The 27393-nt window shown below is 36.8% G+C and overlaps 1 protein-coding gene across 1 annotated transcript; it reads right to left on the bottom strand.

The window, feature by feature from the left end:
• Window positions 1–497: 497 nt before the first annotated feature.
• Window positions 498–27036, bottom strand: LOC121418320 (putative transcription factor p65 homolog). The gene is made up of 10 exons (XM_041612117.1): window positions 26514–27036; window positions 18837–19009; window positions 17138–17286; window positions 12024–12265; window positions 9212–9307; window positions 8589–8683; window positions 7227–7371; window positions 6146–6241; window positions 3316–3468; window positions 498–2564 (listed from the first exon to the last, which is right to left on the bottom strand). The coding sequence occupies exons 1-10, from the start codon at window positions 26617–26619 to the stop codon at window positions 2020–2022; spliced, it is 1800 nt and encodes a 599-aa protein (XP_041468051.1). The 5' UTR covers window positions 26620–27036; the 3' UTR covers window positions 498–2019.
• Between the last annotated feature and the right edge of the window lie 357 nt (window positions 27037–27393).

Below are 27393 nucleotides of genomic sequence, written 5' to 3'. Positions count from 1 at the left end.
GATAACAACTCAATAAAATGATTTCTTCCCTTTCCCAAGAGAACTCAGCAACTTGTGGATCAATCATATTGACATTCATCTTTTACAGCTTCCTCACATAGGAAGATCAAAATAGAAGTTGCATCTAATGCATCATTGCTATGCCACTATCCCCTAAACATATTTAGCTTTGCAAGATTATAGATATCATAAGTATTTTACATATTAGCAGACTCCGTCTGTCGCTACATGTTCATAATATACACTGTACAGTTTCTCTCCGCTTCCAACACCAACTACACTCAAAAGCAAAAACGCTTTACTTTCAAGAATAATGATAAAAACAAAATATGCACTAATAACATAGTTCCATGATGGAGTCTAGATAGTGTATGACAGAGTAAGGATAGAGCATGATAGAGTAAAATATAAGGAAAAATAAGGATTTTTTTAGTACAAATGGTAAATCAACCACAATTTAACATATAACAAGAAAAATGTTATTTTTTTCAGTACAATTGATACTCCTCTTTGGTTATAAACCATCCGACTCACTTTTCTTAATCCAATTTGAATAATTCTGTTTAGTGCTGTATGGGAGCACATGTTGACATCAACTGTTGAAAAACACATATTGTACGCAGATTATACATCTCTCTCCATTTTAAGACAATGTATAAAATGGTGTTTATACATATATTTACATTTAAAGGTACATGTCACAATGGAAATAAAAAGAGACATTTCTTTGAAGATGTCGATTTCGATAAGAGATTACTATCTGATGGCAGTTCATAATATTAAAAAAAATACACTTTTCACAGGGAGTGCGGGCGTGGATCCAGATTCAAGCTTTTCTGGGCGAATTTGTCATGAAAATTTGTCAAGCACAAAAAAGGGGAACAGAAAAAGATCATCGCTTACAAATGGAGGTATCTCTTTTGTTTTACGAGGTGTGCAATGCAATGGAGGCATTTTACAGCAGTGCACTGTTTTCTTTCCAAATTTGAAAATTTGCATCCTCCCATCCTCCTGAATCCGCACTTGGAATCATGGGCATCAAAGCAGAGGTTTATCCTTTATACTTTTTTTTTGGGGGGGGGATGCAACAATAGATTTCCCCCTACGAACTAAAGACAATCCTCTGTGCCAACACTCATGCTTGGAGTAATACAAAATAAAAGCAAAATCCTGTCCCTTTATCCTTCTCTCTTAATATGGTCTAATATAAGAGAGGAATGCCAGATCATCGCACATAAAAAAAACTACATTTCATTGTGCAAGTACAATACCCGCACAGAAAATTTATCAGAAAAAACACAATACTCATGACATTATTTACAGATGACACTTTTATCACTTATCATCACACGAGTGAATGATCGTAGCTAATCACATGCACTACGTGGGTCATGCGTATGTTCTTCAAAGTGCAACGAGTGAGCAGCAAAAAAAACATTAACGTGCAAAACCACAAATAGTACGACATTTGTAACATGGGAAAATCGAGTACATGAAATACTGAGCATGATGTTATACACCCCATGCTATCCGACTCAAGGACCCTCTGGTGCATGTACATAAGGCATACATTCCGCATTTGCTGCACTATAGCAGTGATGATGTCATAAGGGTAATACAGCCTTGCGTAATAGACTGTGGGATTCTTAAAAATCACGTGAAGTAACCACTTTTCTTGCCAAATATTCACATAAAAAAAGATGACACATGAATCTCAGGTATTTACAATGTTGCGCACGCCCATATGCACTATTTGTGAACTACTCTGTTAAAATGCCCTCGAAAAAAAAATTGTGTTTTTGTGTAATCAGTCACTTTCCATGCATGCCAAGCTGCTTAACTAGCCAAATGAAAACTACTTTCCGAATTTTGATTTTCTTTTTATACATGTGTGGAAGATGAGAATTTCATGCATAATAGATAACTGGTTTTGTATATACAATCAAACTTCCAAAGTAATTAAAAATCTCTTAATTTCCGAGAACTCGGAGTTGGGAGTCATGAAAGTTCTTACAATTGCTATCCCATCGGATTATTGTTGCTATTGTTGCTGTTGCTTGTATTATTTCTCTCCGTATCGGAGCCCTCAAATGTGCTATATACGATATCACTTCCGATATCCTGGTAGGCAGCAATGTCTATTGTTTCCAGAACACTGTATGTTAGATCACTCAGAGGTGCAGTATCTGGCATTTGCTCGACGATAACGCGCTCACCGCCTCCTGTGGCCCCTCCGGACATGCCTGCAGACGAACTCATGAGCTCATGAGCTATGGCGTTTATTCTCTGAAGGCTGGTTGTGCGTTCCTCGTCTGCGGAATCTTCCTCCATCGGTTGAGCCGTCGCCAGGCACCTCAAGAAGGCTTCGTGTGGGATGTCGAGGGTACCTTGGTCGGTGCTCACTGGCTGGTGCTGATGTTGCGTCACGGTGCTGGAGCTCATGTGGGCTCCGCTTGTGTACGTGACCGGTATGTTGGTATCCTGAACCTGTGCGGTGCCACCGGTGAACGTGAGGTCGCCAAAAAGAGGCTGGATGTCATCACTCACACCAAGAGATGGGTCCCCTAAAAGAGAGAATCAGAAAACCATTAAGGTTACATACCTGATCAAGATTCCTCTTCAACAAGAAAGTACTGGGACTTGTATTTTTGTAATCCATTTTGTCTTAGGCCAAGTTCTAATACTATGGAAAGCCAAAAATGTCTCAATTCAGTTTATATTGTTTATTTCATATGTTTGCTACACTCTTTAACCATGTTATAATGGCAAAAGAAAGCAACTTTAGTAATTATTCCAGGACAATTTTGAATGATTCGAGGGTCAAATAAGCTGACTGATAAGACCTCTGATATATAGAAAATTGATGATAGAAATTTCTGTCACAATTGGCTACCCATAACCTCAAGACTAGAGAGCAAACTAAACACAAGCTCAAAATACGAACCCGAGTTTTCCCAAGTTGTAATGTCAAGTCCCAAAAATGAAAGTTTAAGTGGACAAGAGTTCACATGTGCAATAATTTATGCCAGGAAGATAAAATAATTGGAGTAAAATATATGAGTAGACATTTCCGGGGTTTAAATCCCACTGCCACACTTGTGTTAAATGGCACGGCATTTGTCTACATTTCCCACACTCCACCCAGGTGTAGTAAATTCCTTCAATGTTTAAGTGCCTGGGCAGCCCACCTAGCACTCGAGTGATACCAGTAATATCACGTTAAGCAGGGCCCGCTGGGAGAATAATTTTTGGAATTGAAGTATCTACCGTGGGTAAAACATTACGTTATTAATCATTATTACTTGTTTTCCTTACCTCTCATGAGATGCTGACGCAGACTTCGTCTGGTGTCTGTAGATGCCATTGCCGTGGTAACCGGTGTTAATGACAGGGTTGATGGTGCATTGGACACTGGATGACTTAATGGAGCACCACTGCAGGATTGGGCGCTTGCTCCAAGGGTCTCCGCTGCAGACAATTAAAAATACAATCATACTTATCAAATCACAAAGAAATTTCATACATGGAATAATTTAATGACTTACATCTCAAAACATATACACAAATGTTGTACGACGCCTAATGGGAGGCTGAATGTCAAACATTCATATTGTTGCACAAGTAATGACCATAATGTGAATTGAATGTACGGTTGCATGGGGCACGAAAAGAGGATGTCACTATGAAAATATGATTCAATGCATTGTATGCGCTTAGCAGAAGTACATGCAGGTGCAATACATGTAGGGCAGGGGTGGTATTCTGAAAATTGTCTTAACTTTTCTTGCAACTTTTCTTGTAAGTCAGCAAGTTAACTGCTCGCTGAAATTCTCTTAAATTGGTATTCTGAAAATTGTCTTATCTCTGTAAGGACGTCCCCTATTTTATCTCTGACATGCCCAATATTTCATCATCAACCAATCATTAAACTTAATATATGCTCAGGTCAACCAATAGAAGCGTCTCTTCTGAAAATAATGAAGTGCATTGTTGATATGAGGCGTAATTTCCTTGCGCCCCTGACGCTTATGCTTGTGCGCTTCTGTGCTAAAAATACACGTGGCTCTTCTCAAAGACATATTTTCTCTGAAGAGATTCATTGTCTCAAACACTTCGAACACTAATTTTTAATTCCTGAAAAGTCTCCCAATCCGTCGTTATGTCATTGAAGTGTCTCCTTTTGTAAAACATGATGTTCTTGTGGGATGCAGCAAGAAATAGTTACTGCAGCCAGACAAATATCGCATGCAACAGTAAGTTACAATAGCCCCCTATCTCTTGTAAATTTTCTTGTATTTTGCAAGGAAGTTAACAGAACGCAAAGATAAGAGAATTTTCAGAATACCTTTTATCTCGATATGTTATCTGACTTGCACAAAGGGATATTCATGCACCGTTTTTAACTTTACGCATAATTCTAGCTCTGACATCATACACGCTCAGCGAATGTTGCAAGGATATTTACAAGAAAAGATACAAGAATTTTCGGAATACGGATTTTATTGACACTCTTACGATACAAGAAAATTTCTCTTAAGACAATTTTCAGAATACGGCCCCTGGGCTTACTGCCTGAAATGTGCATTGCTGCTGCAGATCAGATGCGCATTTGAAGGATTTTTCCTTTCGCTTTCAAAATTTCCTTTCTTATTTTCATAGATTAACGTAGGGAAAAAAATCATTGATCATTCACGAGGCATTGTACAACATAAATAGTGAATATTCATATCAATGAAATAGTGCGACATTTCGCGTTTGGTGAAAGAAATAGACACTCTATTCAGCTCGGCTAACGCCTCCTGGAATAGAGCATCTTTTTTTTTCACCCTATGCAAAATTTTGCACCGTCGCACATATGCCCATTCACGATTTGTACAATAATAAAAATGGAACAAAAGGGGGTATCCGAATGAAAATCATAGTCTCCCATAGGTGTTCTGGCATTCTTCAGTGTGGTAATTTTTCAGCTATGATTTCATGGTTTCACCGAGTTAGGTTTACATCAATAAACTAGATCTAGATCTTTTTCAAAGACTCTCTCATGAAATCACCGTTGACTGAAAATACAGGTGACACAACAGGTGTGCATGTGACAATTGCTCCGAGCTTAAAGAGAAATGCCAGTAGTTGCAGTAAACACTAATTTCATAAGAAAGTCTGTAAAACCGGACTTAATTGTCGGTATATCATCGAGGATCTAGATCTGGTACAGTTACATTAACTGAACTTTGTGAAATCTTGAAATCTACGCTGAAAAATGTTCACACTGAAGATCCCCAACACAGATAAGCGCATGTGGGACAATGTATAATTATTGCTTAGAGCATCGGGCCCGACGCCCTACCCGAATCCTGTGCTTATTTGCTGATTTCTCAGCAATTACACAATTTCTTCCAGAATCCTTTGGCACATGCGTTTTATTTATACAAACAGACACTTTGGTGGTCATTTCATTGGATTCTGCACGAACTCATTTTGATGTCGTTACCAAAACTAGCATTTACCTTTAATTTCATCTAAGATGTAGGGTTAGTGCAGACCTGCCAACCTCTGGGAATGAAAAAATGTATTCTGTGATAAAAAACTGTATTTCTCCCCCAAAAAATGTATTTCATAATAAAATGCTTGGCGCACTCGCTCACCGAGCCGCTCAAGCTGCATGCAAGCTAAAATGCGCACTGCTCTTGCAGATGAAAAAAAAAAACATTCAAACTTGTGTATATCTTCACCCTGGTTTTAACAAAATGATTAAAAAAAACAAGTTCCCTGAAATTACATTGATCTAATAACCATATTTGTGTACGTTTTATGAAACAGAGACATATAGAGATGATTTATCTCAATAAATTACAATTTTGTAAACAAAAAAAAAATTAGAAAAAATATACACACTTTTTAAAGAAAAAACGTACTGCCGTATTTTGGTTGCAAAAACGTACAAAATACGCCTAATACGTACTGGTTGGCAGGTTTGTTAGTGTTAGGGTTAGAATAGGGTTTGGTTTAGGGTAGGTTATAGTGTTAAACCCAGGGTTAAAGTTGGTTATTGGATTAGAGCGTCGTATTCAGAGCGGAGCGATTGTTGCCGGAGCAAAAGCCATGGAACCCAACAACATGTACTTGGCTTTAGATAGGAATAACTTACTCTTGACTGGTAGGCCACTGTTGGTGAAGTATTTGTTGTATTCGTCTGGAGCCTTGTGAGACAGCTTTCTCTTTTTCTTCTCGATATCTCTAAGACCTGTAAACAGAGAATGAGACATCATTGAAGGTAAATGCAAGCTGTGGCAACGATTTAAAAATGGGTTTGTACAAAATCTAATGTGATACATGATTTGCCAATTTTATCTGATGGGTCCAGTCTGGGTCTTAAACATTATTAGGCACATACACTGAATTAAATGCTTAAAATTGATGGGTTTACATCAACTACATAGACAAGAACAATACTTATTGTCAATAAAATACACTCTTATTTAAATAAGATTTTCTCTTTGAAAGCAAAATAACCACTCTAAGTAAATAAGCACAACATATTGATCATTGTATAAATATCCACCTTGGGGTATAAATGAAAAATAGAGTAAGGTTTAAGCTCTCAATCTACGGGGCATATTAACACAAAAATAATCAAATTGATGGTTTCTAAAATCAAGCCTTTTTTTTGATCGGGGGGAGGGGGGGGGGTGGTTGGGGGGAGGTGATTCACAAAGATATAAGTGTGACTAACAGTTGCACTTAAACTCATAGGCCCATATTCTTAAGTCGGGTTTAATTGGAACTCTGGTTTAAACTTTTGGTTTAACTATGGACAGCAAATAGTTGCATAAATCTTTAACAATATAAAATAAATGTATCAGCTCATTTTTTGCTAAAATCATTCTTAACTGTGTCTGAAGATAAACAGGAGCTAGAAAAGAGCATATAAGCATAAGAAACATGCAATGTAAGGAAAATTTTGACACGTTTGGCTTTTCATAATTTTAGCACAGAGTTAGACCACGGTCTAAGTTACACCTGACTTCAGAATACGGGCCATAGCTGTGTGCTGTATAAAATGCATCAAACGCATATGTCATTTCATGCCCAGAGGACATACTACTGCGTATAAATCCATTAGATTACACATTAAAAATAAATGTGCGCGATGGCACTAAGCATGACTCAGTCACAGTTAAATCTTTGTGGTTCAAACATCCCCTGGAGAAAATTGTTTTCATATTTACCAAGAACCGATTCACGTGGCTTGTAAGTGAAAGTCATGTCCATGCTCGAATCCTCATCCGACGGTCGATAGAGGTGAAAATTAACCTCCACTGCAGCCTTGATGTTCTGATTCACAAAGCGAGGCGTCTTGCATACAATGGCAAACTGAGAAACGAACCCAACATATAACAAAGAAAATGATTAACATAATATTCTGATTTCATACAGCACTTAATACATTGAAAAGTCTCAAAGTGCCTTACAGACATTATCATCCGAGTCGTTAAATCTTGGGCCCTGTCTTACAAAGCGATACGATTGATCCGATCAATTGCAACTATGGAGAGCCAGCAAAGTCAACATCTAAAATGCATGTTTATTTTTAAAAATTCTTGATATGAATGTATATCCATAAATTCATTGATTTCTTGACAATTTGGTGTGATCCCCTTTGTTTACAAAGGACATTTTGCAAATTTCCTGTAGAAAAAATTATGACACTGATGGATTTCCATAGAGTTACGATTGATCGGATCAATCATAACTCTTGGTAAGACAGGGCCCAGGCTTGCCAAGAGGAAGCATACATCTATCTTTCAGTCTCCAGATACTTAGGAGGAAATGGTGTTGCAACAGGAAGGAATATGCAATGCTTTGGATATCATTTAACACCATGAAACATGATAGCGCAGTAATTCTTGATTAACAAATATATGGTATAATTTTATGACCATCAAGACAATGCATGCATTTCCTGATTTTACATTAAATGCAACAGGTTAAAGCACTAATAAATGAAGTTATCAATATATTAACATGGTGGCTTCTTCAGATAGCAGCACAGCAACAAGATCATATCAACTATGCATGTTAAGACATCAGGATGATGCTGGTTATATTCTTCTAAAGATCTAAAGAAAATGTAATATAAGATGACAAAGTGGATATTATCATATTAGCAGCGTCACCTGCATGTAACTGGTCATTTATCTGACACAATGCATAGATTTACTTATGACTGGTGATAAGTGGTCATAAGTTAGTTGTAATGACTGCTCTTGGTTTTGAGATTAGGACAGTTTCTCACATAACAAAGATCCACATCCCTATCTAACAAAAGACAGAACATATCATTGCTATGACGAAAACCAGGGTAATAGCATGCAGCACATAGAAACATTGTATTAAGTGCTATATAATTGTCACATACTATTGTTACTATTATTAGAATAATTACACCACACACACTAGTTACTTTTGAAAAAGTCCAACTGCCCTCAGCTATGACTCAGGCATGTTAGAGCTGTTCTAAAGGTCCCTTGTGTGTATAATTCTTACTAGTAAAAGTCCTGATGAAGTCTATTATTTGTTTACTAATTTACCTGTCTGTGAACATCACTTGGACTGAATTCACCATACTCTGACCAGGGTTGGTTTGTCTCTGGGTCCTTCCCATAGAATTTCACTTTGATATCATCTGAAATGAACAACGATTTCATCTTACAACTCAATCATTTTTAACACTCAAATCATGTAAAAACAGAAAGTTTGTCAATAATATTAGAATGCAAAGGGTTGAGCCAGTGTGGTATTAGACCAACTACTTGTAATAATAACAATCAAGTTAATTACGATGAGCTTCAGATATACTTTTCACATAAAGTCCTTTCAGAAGAATCATAACCATCGGATTCAAACCAGTCATTCCTGCACACAATGTGTGCATATCTTCCACTCCCTGGGGAGTATTCTAGACAGTCACCATTGAGGTGCAAACAACACTGGACAAGCTACGGTGAGGTTCACATCCTACCTGGGTACCCATTTAGCAGTTAGCAGTTAGCACCTAGCTCAAGAGTGGCAAAGTGAAGAATGACGCCTTTGCAAAAGGACGGTAGGCTGCGGTGGGATTTGAACTTACGACCCTCTGATACCAAAGCGAGTGTCAGAACCACTACACCACTAAACCGTGAACTTGTCTGAAAGCAAATAGATGAGAACTCACCTGACTGAACCTTTTCACACAGGATGAAGAGTTCATCACCGCCTTCTACGCTGCCAGTATTGATATTCACACGACAGATAGACAAGACAGTATCCTCTACAAAAACAAAACAAGAAATTCAATATCAAAATTTAGAATTCACATGTTAATGAAAGTAGATCTCACAAGTTTGCAGAACATTACTAGCAATTAAACACCTATACAACCCTAACTGACAAAAGGTAGTAAGTAAAAAAAAAATTGCGATTTCATGAAAACGAGTGAAATGTGCCTACATGAATGGGGGCCATTCCACAAAGCTGTTTGTAAATTAAGAGAGACTCTAAGAATTACTGGTGATCCTTTCTTGTGGTAAATTGTAAACATCAAAATGTTCATTGGTGATGGTATAGCGTGAAAGAATGGTTCACCAGTCATTCTTAAAGTTGCTCTCAACTTATGAAGAGCTTTATGAAACAACCCTCTGGTTTGCATGGTCACCTCTGCATACACATGAAACCATATTGCACAGTATGAAATTTGGTGTGGAAGTCAAAATCAATTCATCAAATGTAAACACATAAAATACCTTTTTTTGTCAAAGACCAAGTAGGGCAGTAAAGCATATATTTTTCGTCTTTCTCTCATGGATTTTGTAAAAAAAATCGATATTGTTACATCACTGTCAAAACCTATTTACTTAAATTTGAGTAAAAATGAATGACAAGAATGGTCGGTTATAACTTCAAGAAAATAAATTCACAAATAAAAATAAACTTATTTAGACTTATAAAAATAAGTATTGAGAAGTTACTGCCCCCCCCCCCACTTCTGCATCAGTTGGACCAAAGTCATCAAAACATGTTTGCGCTTTCACAATATGGCTTCCAGCCAGATTTGGAAGATTCCCTTCTGTGTACCGGCTATATTTCATGCAAATATTTTGGCATTACAATAGACTACCAAATGCCAAAGGGATTTTCATGAAAACACAAAGTGCTCCTGCTTTCCTAGAACGTGAACTTCCTGAGGAAGGGCAGCCAAGTTTATTAACATGAAGATATGTCAAACATCCATCTACTCAACGCATGATTGAATGGCAGTTAAAGGAGGAAAACTTGTCTTCTCCATCCCAATAATGGGTTTTACACTGAATTTTCCCCCATTATTCAGAGTTCACTAGAGATCCCTATGCCATTGCCTTCTTCACGCTCACATTCCTCTTAACATCTCATCTGATTTACAGTCCCTTTTGTCAAAATTTTAGAATACGACATCTTGCCCCCCCCCGCCCACACACTTACACTCTCATTCTCTCCCTCTTCTATTTCATGCTTTTTCCTCTCAACTTAATAAACCCAACAGTCTTTGAGTCATAAGCCCCGTTCATGCTCAGGACATCTATCATCCTGCAACTCCTGCAAAGTTCTATGACCACTTGCGTTAATTTCTCTCACACACTTTAAACATGTGACTTGGTTGAGACCAGGACCCCCATCTTACAAAGAGCTGCGATTGATCTGATCAATCATAACTCTAGAAAGCCAGCAACGCCCACATGTAAAATGCATGTTTGTTCAAAATGTTTTCTAGATATGATGTATATTACATAAATCCATTGTTTTCTTAACAATTTGGTGTGTTTGCCTTTGTTTACAAAACGACACATTGCAAATTTCATGTAAAAAAATTATGACACTGATGGATTTCCATAGAGTTATGATTGATTGGATCAATCATAACTCTTTTTAACAGTATGCTACCCTCAACCTCAAAACCAACAATAAGCCACCAGGCAAAGTCTTCAGTAATTTGATCTCCTAGAATCAAAATGTTGAAAGTCACCGTATCTGAAAGAGTAAAACTTTTTCAATATTCTGTCAAAATTTGAAATTGTTGTAAATCAAACCAGTAATGAGAGTTTTACTTTCTTTGACATTTTTTTTTCCAGACTGCTGGGACCCAGTTTTAACAGTATGCAAGTGCCATGATTCAGTGAACCAACACTTCCATTCTCATTTTGTCCTTCTTTGATTAGTACTGAAATTCTCCTTCATTAAAGGTCAAGTCCACCCCAGAAAATTGTTGAATTGAATCGATAGAGAAAAATCCAACAAACATAAAGCTGCAAATTTCATCGAAATTGGATGTAAAATAGTAAAGTTGACATTTTTAAGCTTCGCTTTTTTTCACAAAACAGTGATATGCACAACTCAGTGATATGCACAACTCAGCGATATGCAAATGAGAGAGTCGATGATGTCCATCACTCACTATTTCTTTTGTTTTTTATTGTTTGAATAATACAATATTTTAATTTTTACAAATTTGACAATAAAGACTGACTTAACTTAACCTTAAAATGTTACAATAATGGTAATTCCACATGTTCAGGGAGAAATAAAACTTGGTTTCACTTGACAAGGAGAAAATTAGAATATTTCATACTTCATATCATAAAATACAAAAGGTATAGTGAGTGGGTGATGTCATCAGTTTGCCAATTTGCATACCGACCGAGATGTGCATATAACTGTTTTGTGAAATCAAGCGAAACTTTAAAATGTCATAACTTTCTTATTGTATATCCGATTTTGATGAAATTTTCAGTGTTGTGCTTGTTGGATTTTTCTCTTTCTTTTTCAAATCAACTTTTTGTTGCAGTGGACTTGTCCTTTAAATCAAGTACTTGCATGGGCAAGTGTTATTCATTTTGACAAGGTATATATAATTTTACAGCTAAGATCTATGAAATTAATTATGGGCTTTTTGAGGTGGAAAGTCATATACATAATGAAATCCTGTCAATCCAATGAAATTTTTTTGTACTCACTCTTGTCATAGATGGGACTTGATGTGACAGGTTGAAGGTATCTATCATAGTTGCCAGATGATTCATTTGTCTCAATGTAGACTTCAAAGAAGAGTCGAACAGCCTTCATCTCGTAGTTGTGTTTCTTCCCAGTCTTTCCCTTATTGACTTCCATGGGGAGTCTGACTTTGGCGTTCTTTCTCTCTGCAAGCGAGTTCTCCACTTCTTTGTTCATTGTACGCTGCACTCCGATCTTACGAAAGCTGTATAAATGCAAAGTAAAGTGATAATCAGGTGTTCTGATGATAGTTTATGAGGGTACACAAAGTGTAAAGCTAAAGCCGGAGTTATGTGTTATGTATCCTCTGAAAATAGTGCTTTATTAAATCCAAAGTTGCTGCTGTTCCAGATGTTGTTAACCATCATCATTATCATCATCATCATCATCATCACCACCACCACCATCATTATCATCACCACCATGATCTATATTATTATCATCATCATCATTATCATCATCATCATCATCATCATCACCATCATCATCACCACCATTATCTATATCATCAACATTATTATCATCATTATCATCACCATCACCATCATCACCACCATCACCATCATCATCATCACCATCATCACCATCATCATCATCATCTTCATCTCCATCATCACCACCATTATCTATATTATCATCATCATCACCATCATCAATATCATCATCATCATCATCACCACCATCATCATTATCATCATCAACACCATTATCTATATTATCATCATCCATCATCATCATCATCAACACCCTCATCATTATCATTATCAACATCACCATCATTAATATCATTATCATTTTTTTATTTCTTTGCAATGGAATGCACGTACGGTAATTATGAAGTTTACGTTTCTGACAAGTTTAAAAGCAGGCGATCTTTCTTGCTCAGAGCAGATAAAGTATTTATACTGCAAGAAATGAGAAGAGGTGTGGAAAAAAAAGCCCTACACAACGAGAAGCAAAATACAAAAAAATTGGATGTCTTTACTATCTTATCTTGGAAAGAATATTTTTTTCGTCATATGCCTATGACCATGATCATTCTAAAAAAAACATTTGTAGTTAATTTTCATAAATGGCACCTTTGACTTTCAAAGTTACAATGAAACTTCAACAACGTAGTCTTAGATCACGCTTTTGATGGTGATGCTGCTGCTAACGCTGTCAAAAAAGCTTCGCCCATGTCTCCCATTTTGCCATCAGTGGCAGATCCAGGCAAGGGCATTTAAAGGTGTGTGTGTGTCCTCTATATTTTGAAAATTGCTCATTGAACATACATTTTAGCTTAAAGATAATTGAAAGTAGTTGCAGTAAACACGGATTTCACATGAAAGTGTGTAAAACCAGGCTTAATTGTCACTATATCATCAAGGATCTAAACCCCTCAAAAAAAATTTTGCAACTCAGTTCTGGGGGATGATATCTTTTTGGTTAATGAAGTATAAAAGATGAAACTGGTATCATTGGAAAGCTGAATTATTCTTCTTTACAATGATGTGCCATTTGCTGTGATTATGTAATCATGGAATATGCAGTCACCCTGAACATTGAGAAAAGTCAGAAGTGAAATGTTGCAAAATGCATTGATTTCTAACAAGAGTCTCCATTTCTATAGAATTTCCACCATGCAGGTGACAGTGAATGCACTTGGTCCATATCCTCGAAACAATTGGAAATTCGCTATTGGAAACGACGCATTTTGCAACATTTCATTTCTAACATTGCTGCGTATTATCATGTCTGTGTATTTCATGATAACACTAGCATTACAAATGACACATGATTGTAAAGAAGAATAATCATGCTTTCTAATGATATCAATTTTTTACATGATAATGGCACATTAAGAAATTTATTAGCACTCAAACTTGCAGTTTGAGTTGCAGAACTCAAACATGACATGGCAACGAATTTTGCAACATTTCATTTTTTACATTGCTGCATATTGATCATGTCTGTGTATTTCATAATAACACTAGCATTACAAATGACACATGATCGTAAAGAGGGATAATCATACTTTCCAATGATACCACTTTTCCATATGATGGCACACTAAGAAATTTATTAGCACTCAAACTTGAGTTGCAGAACTTTTTTTGAGGGGTTTAGATCTAGTACAGTTACATAAACTTAACTTTGTGAAATCTTGAAATCTACGCTGAAAAATGTTCACACTGAAGATCACCAACACAGATAAGCGTGGGACAGTGTATTATTATTGCTTTCAAAGTTGGCCCGATGCTTGACCTGAATCCCGTGCTTAAAGGAGAATGAATCCTTTGGAACAAGATAGCATGTATAAAAACAGAAAAATCAATGAAACAGATAAAAAAAGTTTGAGAAAAATTGGACAAATAATGAGAAAGTTATGAGCATTTGAATATTTCGATCACTAATGCTATAGAGATCCTGAAATTGGCAATGCGACAAAGATGTGTGATGTCACTTGTGAACAACTCTCCCCATTACTGTAGTATATATTTCACTTAAATTGCCTCTTTTATCACATCTATTGGTAGATCATGTGTTCTTTCTATAGGAAGGCATGTAATACAGACTTTAAAAAAATACATCATGGATAAAGAGTTTGTAGATACCATTTATAAGAAAAGGCAAACAGAGATATCTTGAGGGTATTTTATAGTCCATCAAAGGGAAAGTTGTTCACATGTGACATCACACATCCTTGTCGCATTGCCAATGGGAGGATCTCCATAGCATTAGTGATTGCAATATTCAAATACTCATAATTTTCTCATTATCTGTCTGATTTTTCTCAAACTTTCTTTGTTCTTATTCTTTGATTTTTCTGTTTCGACACAAGCCTACTTGTTCCAAAGGTTTCATTCCCCGGGGGGCCACTTACATTGACGAGTGGATACCATGCGCGACCAAAAAAACATGTAAAAAGGATGTCTTTTTCACGATAGGGCACGTTACGTACGTAACGTGATAAGGGTGTCAAAAACACAAAAATAATGAAAAAAGGGTATCTATTTCGCGAGGAATAATTATTATTATTTATCTATTTCGCGAGGAAGATTACGTGTTTAGGGTCGAATTTGCGGGGATGATAAAACAAAATTAAAATGTTTGATAAAGGATGTCCTTTTTGCCCCAACACTTCGTGCTTAGAGTCCGATTTGCGCAAGGTGTAGAAGGTGGGGTCGTACTAAACCAAATAAGGTAAAGACGACGACCGAAGGACCCGTAACAATAAAACATTCCTGACTTGTTTAGGGGTTCATTTCAGGGAATATTTGCCAAGAGTATCGCTTTGTTTCCAATACTTGTTAAGGGTAGGGTTTCACACGCTAATACTTGTTAAGGGGTGCATTTTCAGAATATGGAAATTACGTGTTTAGGGTGCTTTTCGAGACCCCATGGTCACGCATGGTATCCACTCGTGAATGGAAGTGGCCCCCCCCCCCCCCCCCCCCCCCCCCGGGTTTCATTCCCCTTTAAAGCCTGTGTATAGCTTTGGTAAAGGGTCAATAATGTGATTGATAATCGAATATTATCTAATATGACAGTCTTACTGACGCGTAGAGACCGTTAGATATTTTTCCAACTGCACTTCTCTGAGAATATTTCAAATATTCAAATCTTATATATATAGCGCCCTCTCTCGGCGATGCTTTTTTTTTATTTAAAAAATGGGCATTCAAGCACTTATCTTATAAATTTAGTGATTAGATATCCAAAAGTTACAGACAAAGAACATATCCTGAAAGTTTCAGCCCATTCCATGATATGGAATAGGATTTAATTGAAAGACAAAAACACACAGATATTTTGATTTGATCGGGTGACCCGATCAAGTTAAATTTCCATGTAAAATCGCAAAATTTATCCTGTAAATACATTTTCATTTCATATCCTCCACATCATAACTGTTGTAGGGCATATCCATTCATATTAGCTAGCAATGAATTGGAATAGTGAAAGGTGCATTTTGGTGGATTTACCAAAATTATACACAAGCTTTAAATTTGCTATTTTCTCAGCAATTAGACAATTTCTTCCAGAATCCTTTGGCACATATGTTTTTTAATACAGACAGACACTTTGGTGGTCATTTCATTGAATTCTGTTACCACAACTGGCATTTATCTTTAATCTAATCAATTTGTCAGCTGCACCCCCTCTACTTTCAAATCAATTGATTACATCCCATCTATTTCAAAATCAATGATCCCCCACTGGCTATGGCTAGTCTGCAGTCACAGACCCTTGTATTTTGCAAGCCGCATAGTGCATAATGCAGAGTCTGAATTAGTCAGACTAGATTTACTGTGTACTGTGGCTGGCTCACAGACCGATCCTTTGGCATCTAGTCTTTACTCTAGACCTACTGTAGATTAAAGACCTACTGTCAAGTATTTAGTCTGCTTGCAGACAAGGTTAGCATGGAGGTGAGACAACCAGGAAATACATTATGTTAATGATCATATGGCTGATATTTACAGTTGATCATACACAGTAATCAATGCAATCAATTGTAGAAATCAACCCTACGATCAATCGCCAAGCTTCGTGTTACAGGATCCTGAAGACAACATCCATAATCTACCATCTTCTACCTTCTACTTAGTTCAGAATTGCCCTCATTTCCGTCATGATCTATACAGCCCAGTGCACAATATGCAATCTGATGGGACACAATTTTTTAGTAAATCATATTTTTCATTAAACGTGACATTTCTAAAAGCAAATTTATTTTATTTGAAGTTTGGCATTATGTTACAAACAATGAAATCATAATTTTGCTTTGCGGCAAGCCCTGGGTTCAGAATAAAGTCTGAATTGGCCTCAAGTCGCAGGCAATGGTGACATCATTACGATTTGGAATTGATTTCATATGTATTTCTAAAGCGAGGCCCGAACTTGATTGAATTTTTATTTCAGTAGTCCTATCACAATTCTGATTGCTAAGATCTTATTGGTTGAAATGTTTATATCAAATGTCATTGCAGTTTCTTTGAAATTCAAATCGCAGCGAATCAAAATATGGGTGTGCCGGGCTTGAGAAGCAGTCACATCAATGTGAATGGTACAAAAGATATAAGTTTCTTACACTGCTTCAGGTCTCTGTGGCTCGATCATCATGACACAGACACCATCTTTACAGTTATCTCCAACCAGACGATGGGGATGAGGCAGGGGAGGATCAGACTTCGTCACCAAGGAAACCACTACCTTGGCTCGACCATTCAAATTGGCAACCTGAAAACAAATATTTTCACGGAGCATCATATTATCAAACATCTTCTGAACAGATGGTTTAAAACCGAGAGCAACATATTTTCATTTGGTTGGATTCAATTAAATTTTAAGACACTTCATTCCTAGAATAGCCAATTTTCATTAAAAGAAATTCAATATTTACAATTTCATGACAATCAAATAATAATACTGATAAAAGATAACAACTCGAATAACTTGCACCAACTACTAGCAGGAGCTTTGATTCACTGAATGCGGGTTTGACAAAAAAATTGTTCCAATTTCCCAGGTTAAAATGAGCGCATCGGATTTATGCAGTCCATCGTAGTTTTGACTGTCAACCCTTGGACCATGGTAAGGTTCTAAATCCTCCATTAGGCAAATTGAAAGACTGGTCAGATGTTTTAGTTTCAGCCACACATTTTATTTCCAGTATTGTAAAAGTGGAAATTTTCGCAGATTTCGCGGCAAGATCGGTGAGCGCGAATTTTAAAACACGCAAATTTATGAGTATCTATTATAATGCAGAGTTTGAACTGCTGTTCAATAGCATGCATCGTTTTGGCAAAGAGATTGCATAATTTGACCAATAGAGGGCATTTAAGCAAGCAAGATTGAGCTCAAAAATCATATGCATCACGAGAATTTGTTCCAAAGCAATGCGATCATTTTTGTATCATATCACAAATTAATTGGATCAAAACAATGCTGAATTATAGTGCTTTAGAGCTAGAATTACGATCAGAAAATACAATTTCGTTGCTGAAATGTTAATTAAAACCATTCACAGATGGGCAAGGAGGAAGTGACTTTGTGATTATGGAGTGTGCAGCGTGAATTCAAGAACCCGCGAATATGTTTTGAAGCCGCCAAGCGCGAAAAATTAATCCCACAAAAATAACAGCCTTTACAGTAATATTCACTTCACCACGTCATAAACTGAAATATTCCATCAAGAAAATGTCTTCTTCTACTGCACTTTTAAATTTATAGATACAAAATGAAACGATCTTGGCCAGTCGCATGTTAAGTTCTAAGTAGTGCTTCTAACAATGTCTCAAAGCAATTGCTCTAAAATATTTTATTAAAGGTTTTATCAAGTACGTACCACCTTGCAATCTTTGATCAGCTCTGAAGGATCTTTTAAATTGTCCTAGGTTTTAGACCAAGTTTTATGGAGAATGATCCACAGCCCCCATGATTTGTAACAAACTCTTCCACACCCAAATTTAGATCTACCATGAAAACATACTTCATCATTAAGTATTTTTCATGAGTTAGTGCTACCATTGCAAGCAATTTTCAATCTTTTCTTATTTCTTTTCTGTCTTCTTCAAAGAGCGCATAAGAACACAGTTCATCCTAACATCGTTTACCAAATAATATCACCCATAGCAACCATCACATCCAGATGTCACTCTGACAAAATAACAAAATATACACTATTTTGGGGATATAGCCTGGCGAGCTACTATAGGAAGGCTAGAAGGCCAGTGATAAGCATTATTATCCATTCTTCCTATCCCATAACGCATTTCAAATGATCCTACCCTGATTGCTGGGTACGATGGAAGGTCAGACGTAGATCTTTCCCCGGCGATGCTCCCAGCCTGGCGACCTTCGACCGGGTAGCGGAATCGATGGTCCCTTTGTTTTGGTTGCTCTATTACCTCAATATGCGGCTCGGAAGAAGCCCGTGTGGGACCGATTTGTGACAGCCCACCTGTAGCAGAAAAGAGGAAACATAAACAATAGATACATATATATTAACTAATGTGATTAACGATTAAACCAGTACGAACGACACAATATATATATACTTTTAGAATTGATAATTGTTCAGAGGAATGAATATTCGGTAGATAATTTCATGTTGTAACCCTTAAGTTTTAATTTCTAAGAATAATAGATGATACACATCTGACCTGGTCGACTGTCACAAGTAGAGTGACTTTATTCTAAAAAATCAAATAATATCATCCCAACTGGATGTGTACAAATGTGTGCTATGACAAGAGTACTGCCATGTCATGTATGACCCGAGGTCAAGGGTCAAATCCATGGAGAGTGTAAATGGGAGTGTTAATGGACACTAGCAAGTAGCAACACTGAAACTCAATTTGATGAACAGAGATGGTTCATATCAAAACCCCATCATAATTTTGACAATATGATCTAGAAAGGTGAATTTTGAATTCAAATGAACAATATCCAGACCATCAAATTTCATTCAAGGGATGATGATCATTATTTAATACTAAAGCTCTAGTCTATGCAAATGAATATTTAAGTACATGTATATCTCTTCACAATTATACACACTATCCAGGAAGCTTGAGGAACTGATTATAATTTTGCATGTTTCTGACACCCATTCCCCCTTGTTTTCTTATTTTGTGGCCCTTGAGATCAGGACTTAAGAGCATACAGAGATAAGAGAACGAAAATGAAACTAAACTCATAACAAAGTCCTCCAGATTATACGAAACAAACTTTGATACCACTATCAGCACAGAAATGCCAATTTGATTCTCCATGGACATTAAAGGTAAATGCTAGTTTTGGTAACGATATCAAAATGAGTTCGTACAGAATCCAATGAAATGACCACCAAAGTGTCTGTTTGTATAAATAAAACGCATGTGCCAAAGGATTCTGGAAGAAATTGTGTAATTGCTGAGAAATCAGCAAATAAGCACAGGATTCGGGTAGAGCGTCGGGCCCGACGCTCTAAGCAATAATTATACATTGTCCCACGTGCGCTTATCTGTGTTGGGGATTTCGGTGTGAACATTTTTCAGCGTAGATTTCAAGATTTCACAAAGTTCAGTTAATGTTACTGTACCAGATCTAGATCCTCGATGATATACTGACAATTAAGCCTTGTTTCATAGACTTTCTCATGAAATAAGTGTTTTTTACTGCAACTACTAGAATTTCTCTTTAATCAATTGAATTCGATAGGCCTGATCAATACTTTGGACCCAAATACAAATACAGGCATTTACCTCGATAGTAGATTATGCTCCCCTTGCCTTTGAAGGATATGTATGACCATTGACCAGCATACAATACGTTTTAGTTTTGTATTTATTATTTGTTTCATTCTTTAAAACCATCTGTAATATTGAGCTGTGCTTATTATTTCCTTTGTCACTCTGCAATCCCACCCCTCACTCTTTTCCTATCTCTCCTTTATATCCTTTCCCTATCTTTCTCTATCAGACTCCCTCCCGTGTCTGCCCTTCTCCTTTTCCCTTCATCTACGTTCATCCTGTCATCTCTTCTCTCCATCTCATCCTGTTTTTTGTCTCTTAAAACTTGATCCGCATTTTCACTTGTCATCTGACTTAATTATTGGATACAAAAATTCTTTGATGTAATACTTAATTTTAATGTCATTTGATATATGTACTTCCATTTATTATTTTCATAATGGTTTTGTAATTGTAATGAATTGAAGTTTATTGCAACAATGTTATTGAGCTTTTGGCTACAACACATTTCTCTCAATCAATCAATAAATTTTCAATAGAAATTAGAGACATCGGTGCTTGATGCCCGGGGGGGGGGGGCACTTACATTGTCGAGTGGATACCATGCGCGACCCAAAAGACATGTAAAAAGGATGTCTTTTTCAAGATAGGGCATGTTACGTACGAAAAAAGTGATAAGAGTGTCAAAAACACAAAAATAATGAAAAAGGGTATCTATTTCATTAGGAAAGCTACATGTTTACGGTCAAATTTGCGGGGATGATAAAACAAAATAAAAATGTTTCATAAAGGATGTAATTTTTGCTCCAACACTACGTGTTTAGAGTCCGATTTGCGCGACGTGTGGAAGGTGGGGCCGTACTAAACCAAATGATGTGTAAAAGTAAAACTGACGTCCCTGTTACAAATCGTTGTACTTGTTTAGGGGTTCATTTCAGGGAATACTTGTCAAGAGTATCGTTTTGTTTCCAATACTTGTTAAGGGTACGGTTTCACACACCAATACTTGTTAAGGGGTGCATTTTCAGAATATGGAAAACATGTGTTTAGGGTGCTTTTCGAGACCCCATGGTTGCGCATGGTATCCACTCGTCAATGGAAGTGCCCCCCCCCTCCGGGGCTTGATGCCAAATGGGTCCAAGACCCTGTTCTCATTACTGTCCTAAAATGCCCAAACCACCTCATGACATAGTATCACTTTGCCTCGTTAGTCTGGTTTAGTGCGAGGACACAACCGTTTTTCAGGGAGCAATCTTTGCACATTTTGACCAAGCTACTATTCACACTCAGTGTAGAATGTCTATGCTGCCGTTTCAAACATGTCACCCCACTGAGAGCATTCCCATAGAAATAAGACTGTTTCATGTAAAGTGGGTTTTGAAAACCACTTTTGGGTGATCAAATGGGAACGCTAGCAAAAGCGATCTTCAAAACTAGTTTCCACTAAACTTATTTTAGGATTGTATTGAGAACGGTGTCCAAGATAAAATCTGTGCAGTGGAGCAAGTCTTCTTTTTTTTTAATACTAGTGTTGTATCTATGAAAACAAAAGAAGGCCTATCATATCAAATGCTGAAATGAAAAATAAACTCAACTTAAGTATAAAACAAAACAAAGTGAACTTGATGCGAAACCAAGATTTGTTACATGCTTTTTTTAAACATGTAAATATGCAGGAAGTGGAAGTACGGAAGTTTCCATCCCTTGTCGGTGGTTGATCCATGTAGGCCTACAATAATACATGTCACATACAAAATTGAAAGTTTCATTTCATTGTATGGTCAGTTCCCCCATGTCTGCACGTTCTCCCAAGTCTGCGCACCCGCATATCTGCGAGATTCTAGTAAAAGAAGATACACAACGAGCACATACACAGGTATTCATAAAAAAATCTGACTGAAAATGGTGGAAAAATAATGAATTTAGGGCATTTCATGTGACGGCCTCAAAGTGCAGACTTTTTCATTAAAATCACCGAATAGTGTGCAAAGTGAATGAGTGCGCAGACATGGGGTACCATTTTTTTTTTCAATCTGAAAATGACTGCCCGAGGTTTTTTCAAGAAAATCTTAATTTTCTTTCATTTTTAATGAGAAATTTGGTACACTTTAATCTTAATAATTATAAGGAACACTATCAACCAAAAGAATGTGTGAAATAAGAAGAAATTCATGTTAATTGACGCCTTGCTAAAGGACGCAAGGCCAGCTTGGGATTCGAACACCAGACCCTCTGATTGCAAGGGCGAGAGTCAGAACCACTACACCAGGGGGGTGTTTCACAAAGATTTAAGTATGACTTAGAGTCGCACTTAGATGTCTAGTTGCGCGCAGTATAAAAGGCATGACAGCATTGGTCAGATCATGCCAAGAGGACGCGCACTACTGCGTATTGATCAATAAGATTGCGTGATGCATATCATGTACGCGTCGATATTTCAGTGCGACTTAAGTCATACTTAAATCTTTGTGAAACACCCCCAGGGCGCTTAATTGACGAAGTAATTTATAATAACTGTCCTGATTTACAAAAGTGTGTAACTTTAACCTACGGGTTAAATCTAATACCTGAATAATGACGCATGCAAAAACAAAACTACTTGTTTACAATCAATGTACCACCAGTGTCTACTACATTCATATATGCCTACATGTAAAACAATGAATCTATATGCTGATGTACTACCAGGTACCAACTACCAAAAACATTTAGTTTCACTTTGACTAACACAGAAGGACAATTAAATCATGTTGCAATATCCTTTGAGCAGTTAAACAAGTTTATGATTTTCCCCTTTCTAGACCCATGTAACACCTGCTTCCTCTCATATCTAATGGATGAAGAAGAAAAAAAAACTCTATTAAGTCACAAGCAGTTTCTGAAAAAAATGATTAATAAAATCTTTTTTTTTTTCATTTCAAATAAATTCCCTCACTGTAATGATGTAATCACTTTAATCATCATCATCATCACTACCATCATCATCACCACCACCGCCACTTTCATCATCATCAACTTTATTTTATGAAAATGACAAATAACTATTTACTCCTGATTTCAGCAGGGCATTTCCTGGCACCTGCACCCATAAAGAAATTATACTAGGTCTATAGTAAAATGAAGGGACATCGTCATGCATTCTTTTATACACATGATGTGGTTGGGTAGACCCTAATACAGTAGGCCTACCTGTCGCAGTACTTTGACCACCTGTTTACCAGTTTCAACCAGAGAAAAATAGATCCGGTCCACTGAATATATTGTTCTCTGCTTAAAACAAGTAAACAATAAATTGTGACTGGTACTGTAGACATATATTTCTTTTAATCTGTATTTTTAATTCATTTATCATCATTATCAGCCCCTCCTCTAAAAAAATGGGAACAAATACATGTATTGTCCATTGGGTGATTTTTCAAAAGCATTTGTGGGGGGGGGGGCTTGCCTTGGCAGTCAATGAGGTCATAGACAGCATAACTTCAGATCAATCAGGCAGACTGGGGATTAGAATAGTATTTCAGACATTATTTAACTTTACCATACACACACTGAAATATACTAAACATGTAAATAAAGTCCCTATAAATCGAACAGCTCAAGTATATTTCCCTTAAAATGACAGGTATGACAACACACCAACTTAAAGAGTGTTTATAAAGGAATATTTACATTATATGCATTTCAGTGCAATCACCTCTAGGGTCTGAAAATGAAGGCTAGGCATGAGTAATGCATGCAAAGGGGAATCCCCTTTTCTTCCACCTACACACAAACTGGGCATGATAACACAAGATCATTGCTGGCATGTACTATAAGCAGGGACCATATCCCTGTACTATAAGCATGGACCAAGCTTTCATGTTGGCCTACAGCAGTGTACCATCTGTGTGTATAGGCTTTTGACTGTATATAGGTTTCACTTTGCCATGTATAGGCTGAATGTAAACCCCATATTTATGACAATATCATAAGACCAATAACATTGCATTTCTTATACTATCCTGTGTTTCAAATTGATACATATCAGTAAAAAAATAGTTCTTGTTAGAAAACAAAACAAAATACTATTCATATAATTGCCCAATCAAATATAATTTCACACTTTTGCAGAATAAACAATCAAACAAATCTATTTCATTTTCACATCCATGAAATCCAATTAAAATAAGGATAAACATTATTTCCTTGTTGACCATAGTAGATTGCGAGACAAATGAATACCCTCTAGCGATTATTATTCATACATTTATACTGACTTGAAAAATACCTTGTTTAGGATTAGGCCTATCTGTTTTCTTTGTCAATGAAAACTGAATAAGCATTATTAAAAAAAAAGATTTGGTGACATAAAGATCATGAGAGAAAAGTTGGTAAAATTCAAAAGGAAGATTTGTGTATGCAAAAAGAATGTGGACATTTCAGAATGATTCAGTATCAATGAGAATCACACACACTGCAAGCAGAAATGTACATGTACTACATGTGTATATTATCCAAATATTTGACCTCTGACCACTTAAAGGAAACCAAAACCCAAGAAGAGAAGTAATCTTATTGGAAAGAGTAAAATGAGAGGAACAATTTAAAAAAAGTTTCATCGAAATCGGTAATGAAATAAGCAAGTTATGGGAGTTTGAAAACTCTTGTTGTACTTTCTATGGGCATCCTCAAATTGGCAAACGTGCTTCAAAATGGCTGATTTTGTGGACAACTCTCCATTTGTTTTGTACACAAATTTTCAGATTTTCCTCATTATCTTTCAAATTGCATCTTGCCTCCTTCTGAGCACAACATATTTCATGGGAAAATATAATCCACACCACATACATGTATGTCAAGGTCAGGAGGAGATAATGTGAAATATGTAAAATAAAGGGGGAAATCTGAAAATATGTGTACAAAACAAATGGAGAGTTGTCCACAAAATCAGCCATGTTTGCCAATTTGAGGATCCACATAGTATACAACAAGACTTTTTAATCGTCCATAACTTGCTTATTTCATAACCGATTTTGATGAAACTTTTTTTGAATTGTTCCTCTAATTTTACTCTTTCCAATAAGATTACTTCTCTTCTTGTGTTTTTGTTTCTTTTAACTTTCCCTATCTCATTGAAAGACCTCACCAAATACTAGAATAAGATACATAAGCAGACAAATTACTATTGGGGTGTCTTGCTAATCCACTGATGAAACCTCTTTCTCCCACAATTATTAACCGTGGGGGGGGGGGGCAAACAAATTATATTTTGAAATAATAATAATAATAATAATATAGGGTATTTATATTGCACACATATCCACCTTGTTAGGTGCTCAAGGCGCTCCTATATTACCCGGCTAAGCTAGGCGTTCATAGCGCGCACAGCTTTTTAAGGAATTACTTCCTACCGGTACCCATTTACGTCACCTGGGTTGAGTGCAGCACATTGTGGATCACTTTCTTGCTGAAGAAAAATTACGCCATGGCTGGGATTCGAACCCAAGACCCTCTGTTTCAAAGACCGAAGACTAATCCACTGGGCCACAACGCTCCAAATGGGGGTCTAGGGGGCAAAAATATGGGGTCTTGGGAACTAAATATATAGGCTACTGGACGGTGTGTAAAACATGGTCTACGGAACAGTATGGCAGTACAGTAGGTATGGTTCACGCTAGCGCTGTGTATATGTGGACACTAGCAGTGCATAGAGCTGGACAATTTTCGCAAGGCTAGGGGGAACTGAGAAGTCTCGTAACAGGGGTCTTGCAAGCAAAATGGAATGGAACTTTTGTCATTCGGAATATCTACAGAACTGAAAATTAGGTCTGAAAAAGGGGGTCACTAAAGCGGCACGTCCCAGTACCACCAATATATGTGAGGCCTATCTCCAATAACATTAGGCCTATATAATGATCCCTGCGTTCTCCCCAAGTCACAGAAAGTCTAAAACATAGCCAGTCTTTGAACTAGGCAATCTCTGAGATAAATTGCCTTGCTCGGCGGCACAACTGCTGTGGCTGAGATTCGGACCCCTGTCAAGTTTGCATGTGTACCCAAAAGATATTCACATGGGTACTGTTTGTAGTCGATGTCTTCAGTTGAGGTAGACTGTAGGGTAGTAGGCGAGAAGAGTTTTAGACTGGTAGTTGTGTTTACACAAACGATGTGTGAGAATACAATCACGATTTTAACCCTGAACCCGTTTCCAAATCCTCTACCCTGACCCAGTGATACCCACAGACTACTCACCGCAATGATCGCCTATCATAAGATCCTTGAGATATACCGCAAAGAGATCTGCATCTGGCGATACAGGTTCCGTTTTAATTGGTGGATGATGATAATAACTATTCATCTTGGCAAATTTGTCAACACTGTCAAAATCTACAATAGTGGAGTGGTGTATGTTCAGCTTTTTAATATAGCACACAACAATTTATGATATTCTGACCGAACAAAGTCATCCCTGAAGCTATACTATATATGCACATGGACATGAATCGCTACTCTCTAAACTGCGGTTTAAGATGTCATGTGCATGAAAATGCTTCAGTTAATCGCCATAAACTATATTTCACATGATATTCCATCGGCATAATTAATAAAAAAATGCAAGTTGATAGTTGAATTATAAAAAGAGAACAACTCGTGAAAGTATTCCTATTAGATATCCAATCCGCTAAAAGAAAATGGATTCAGAACTGCTGTAGAGTACATGCACATCCTTGTCACCCACCATCGGTTACTAAAGTGATAGGTTATATCAATTACATAGATCACAGAATTATTATCAGACACTAAACTGTATGCATGATGTCATGTATTATTAGCGCACGCACAGAAAGCAAAGTCCTGTTTCAACAACTATTAAAGCATTTCCTTGAATCTATGCATATGAAGTACCAACTTCCTTTTATGGAATATAGAGGTTGTATTCGGAGAATCCACAGTCTTATCTTAATCAATGTCTTGAAATCGTTTTCCTACAAGAGTATCAATTGATTTTTTTTAACAACTTTTTTTAAACTAATTATATTTCTATACTTGTAGCACTTAATAAATTATTGGAAGTTTGTCTTTTTTAATGAGGAGGATATTTCCTGAATGAAGTTGAAAGTAGGCTATAGAT

The sequence above is a fragment of the Lytechinus variegatus genome, chromosome 7 (genome assembly GCF_018143015.1).
Source record: "Lytechinus variegatus isolate NC3 chromosome 7, Lvar_3.0, whole genome shotgun sequence".
NCBI classification, from domain to species: Eukaryota; Metazoa; Echinodermata; class Echinoidea; order Temnopleuroida; family Toxopneustidae; genus Lytechinus; species Lytechinus variegatus.
The sequence above is the reverse complement of the archived record's forward strand: the minus strand, read 5'-3'. Positions and strand labels throughout refer to the sequence as shown.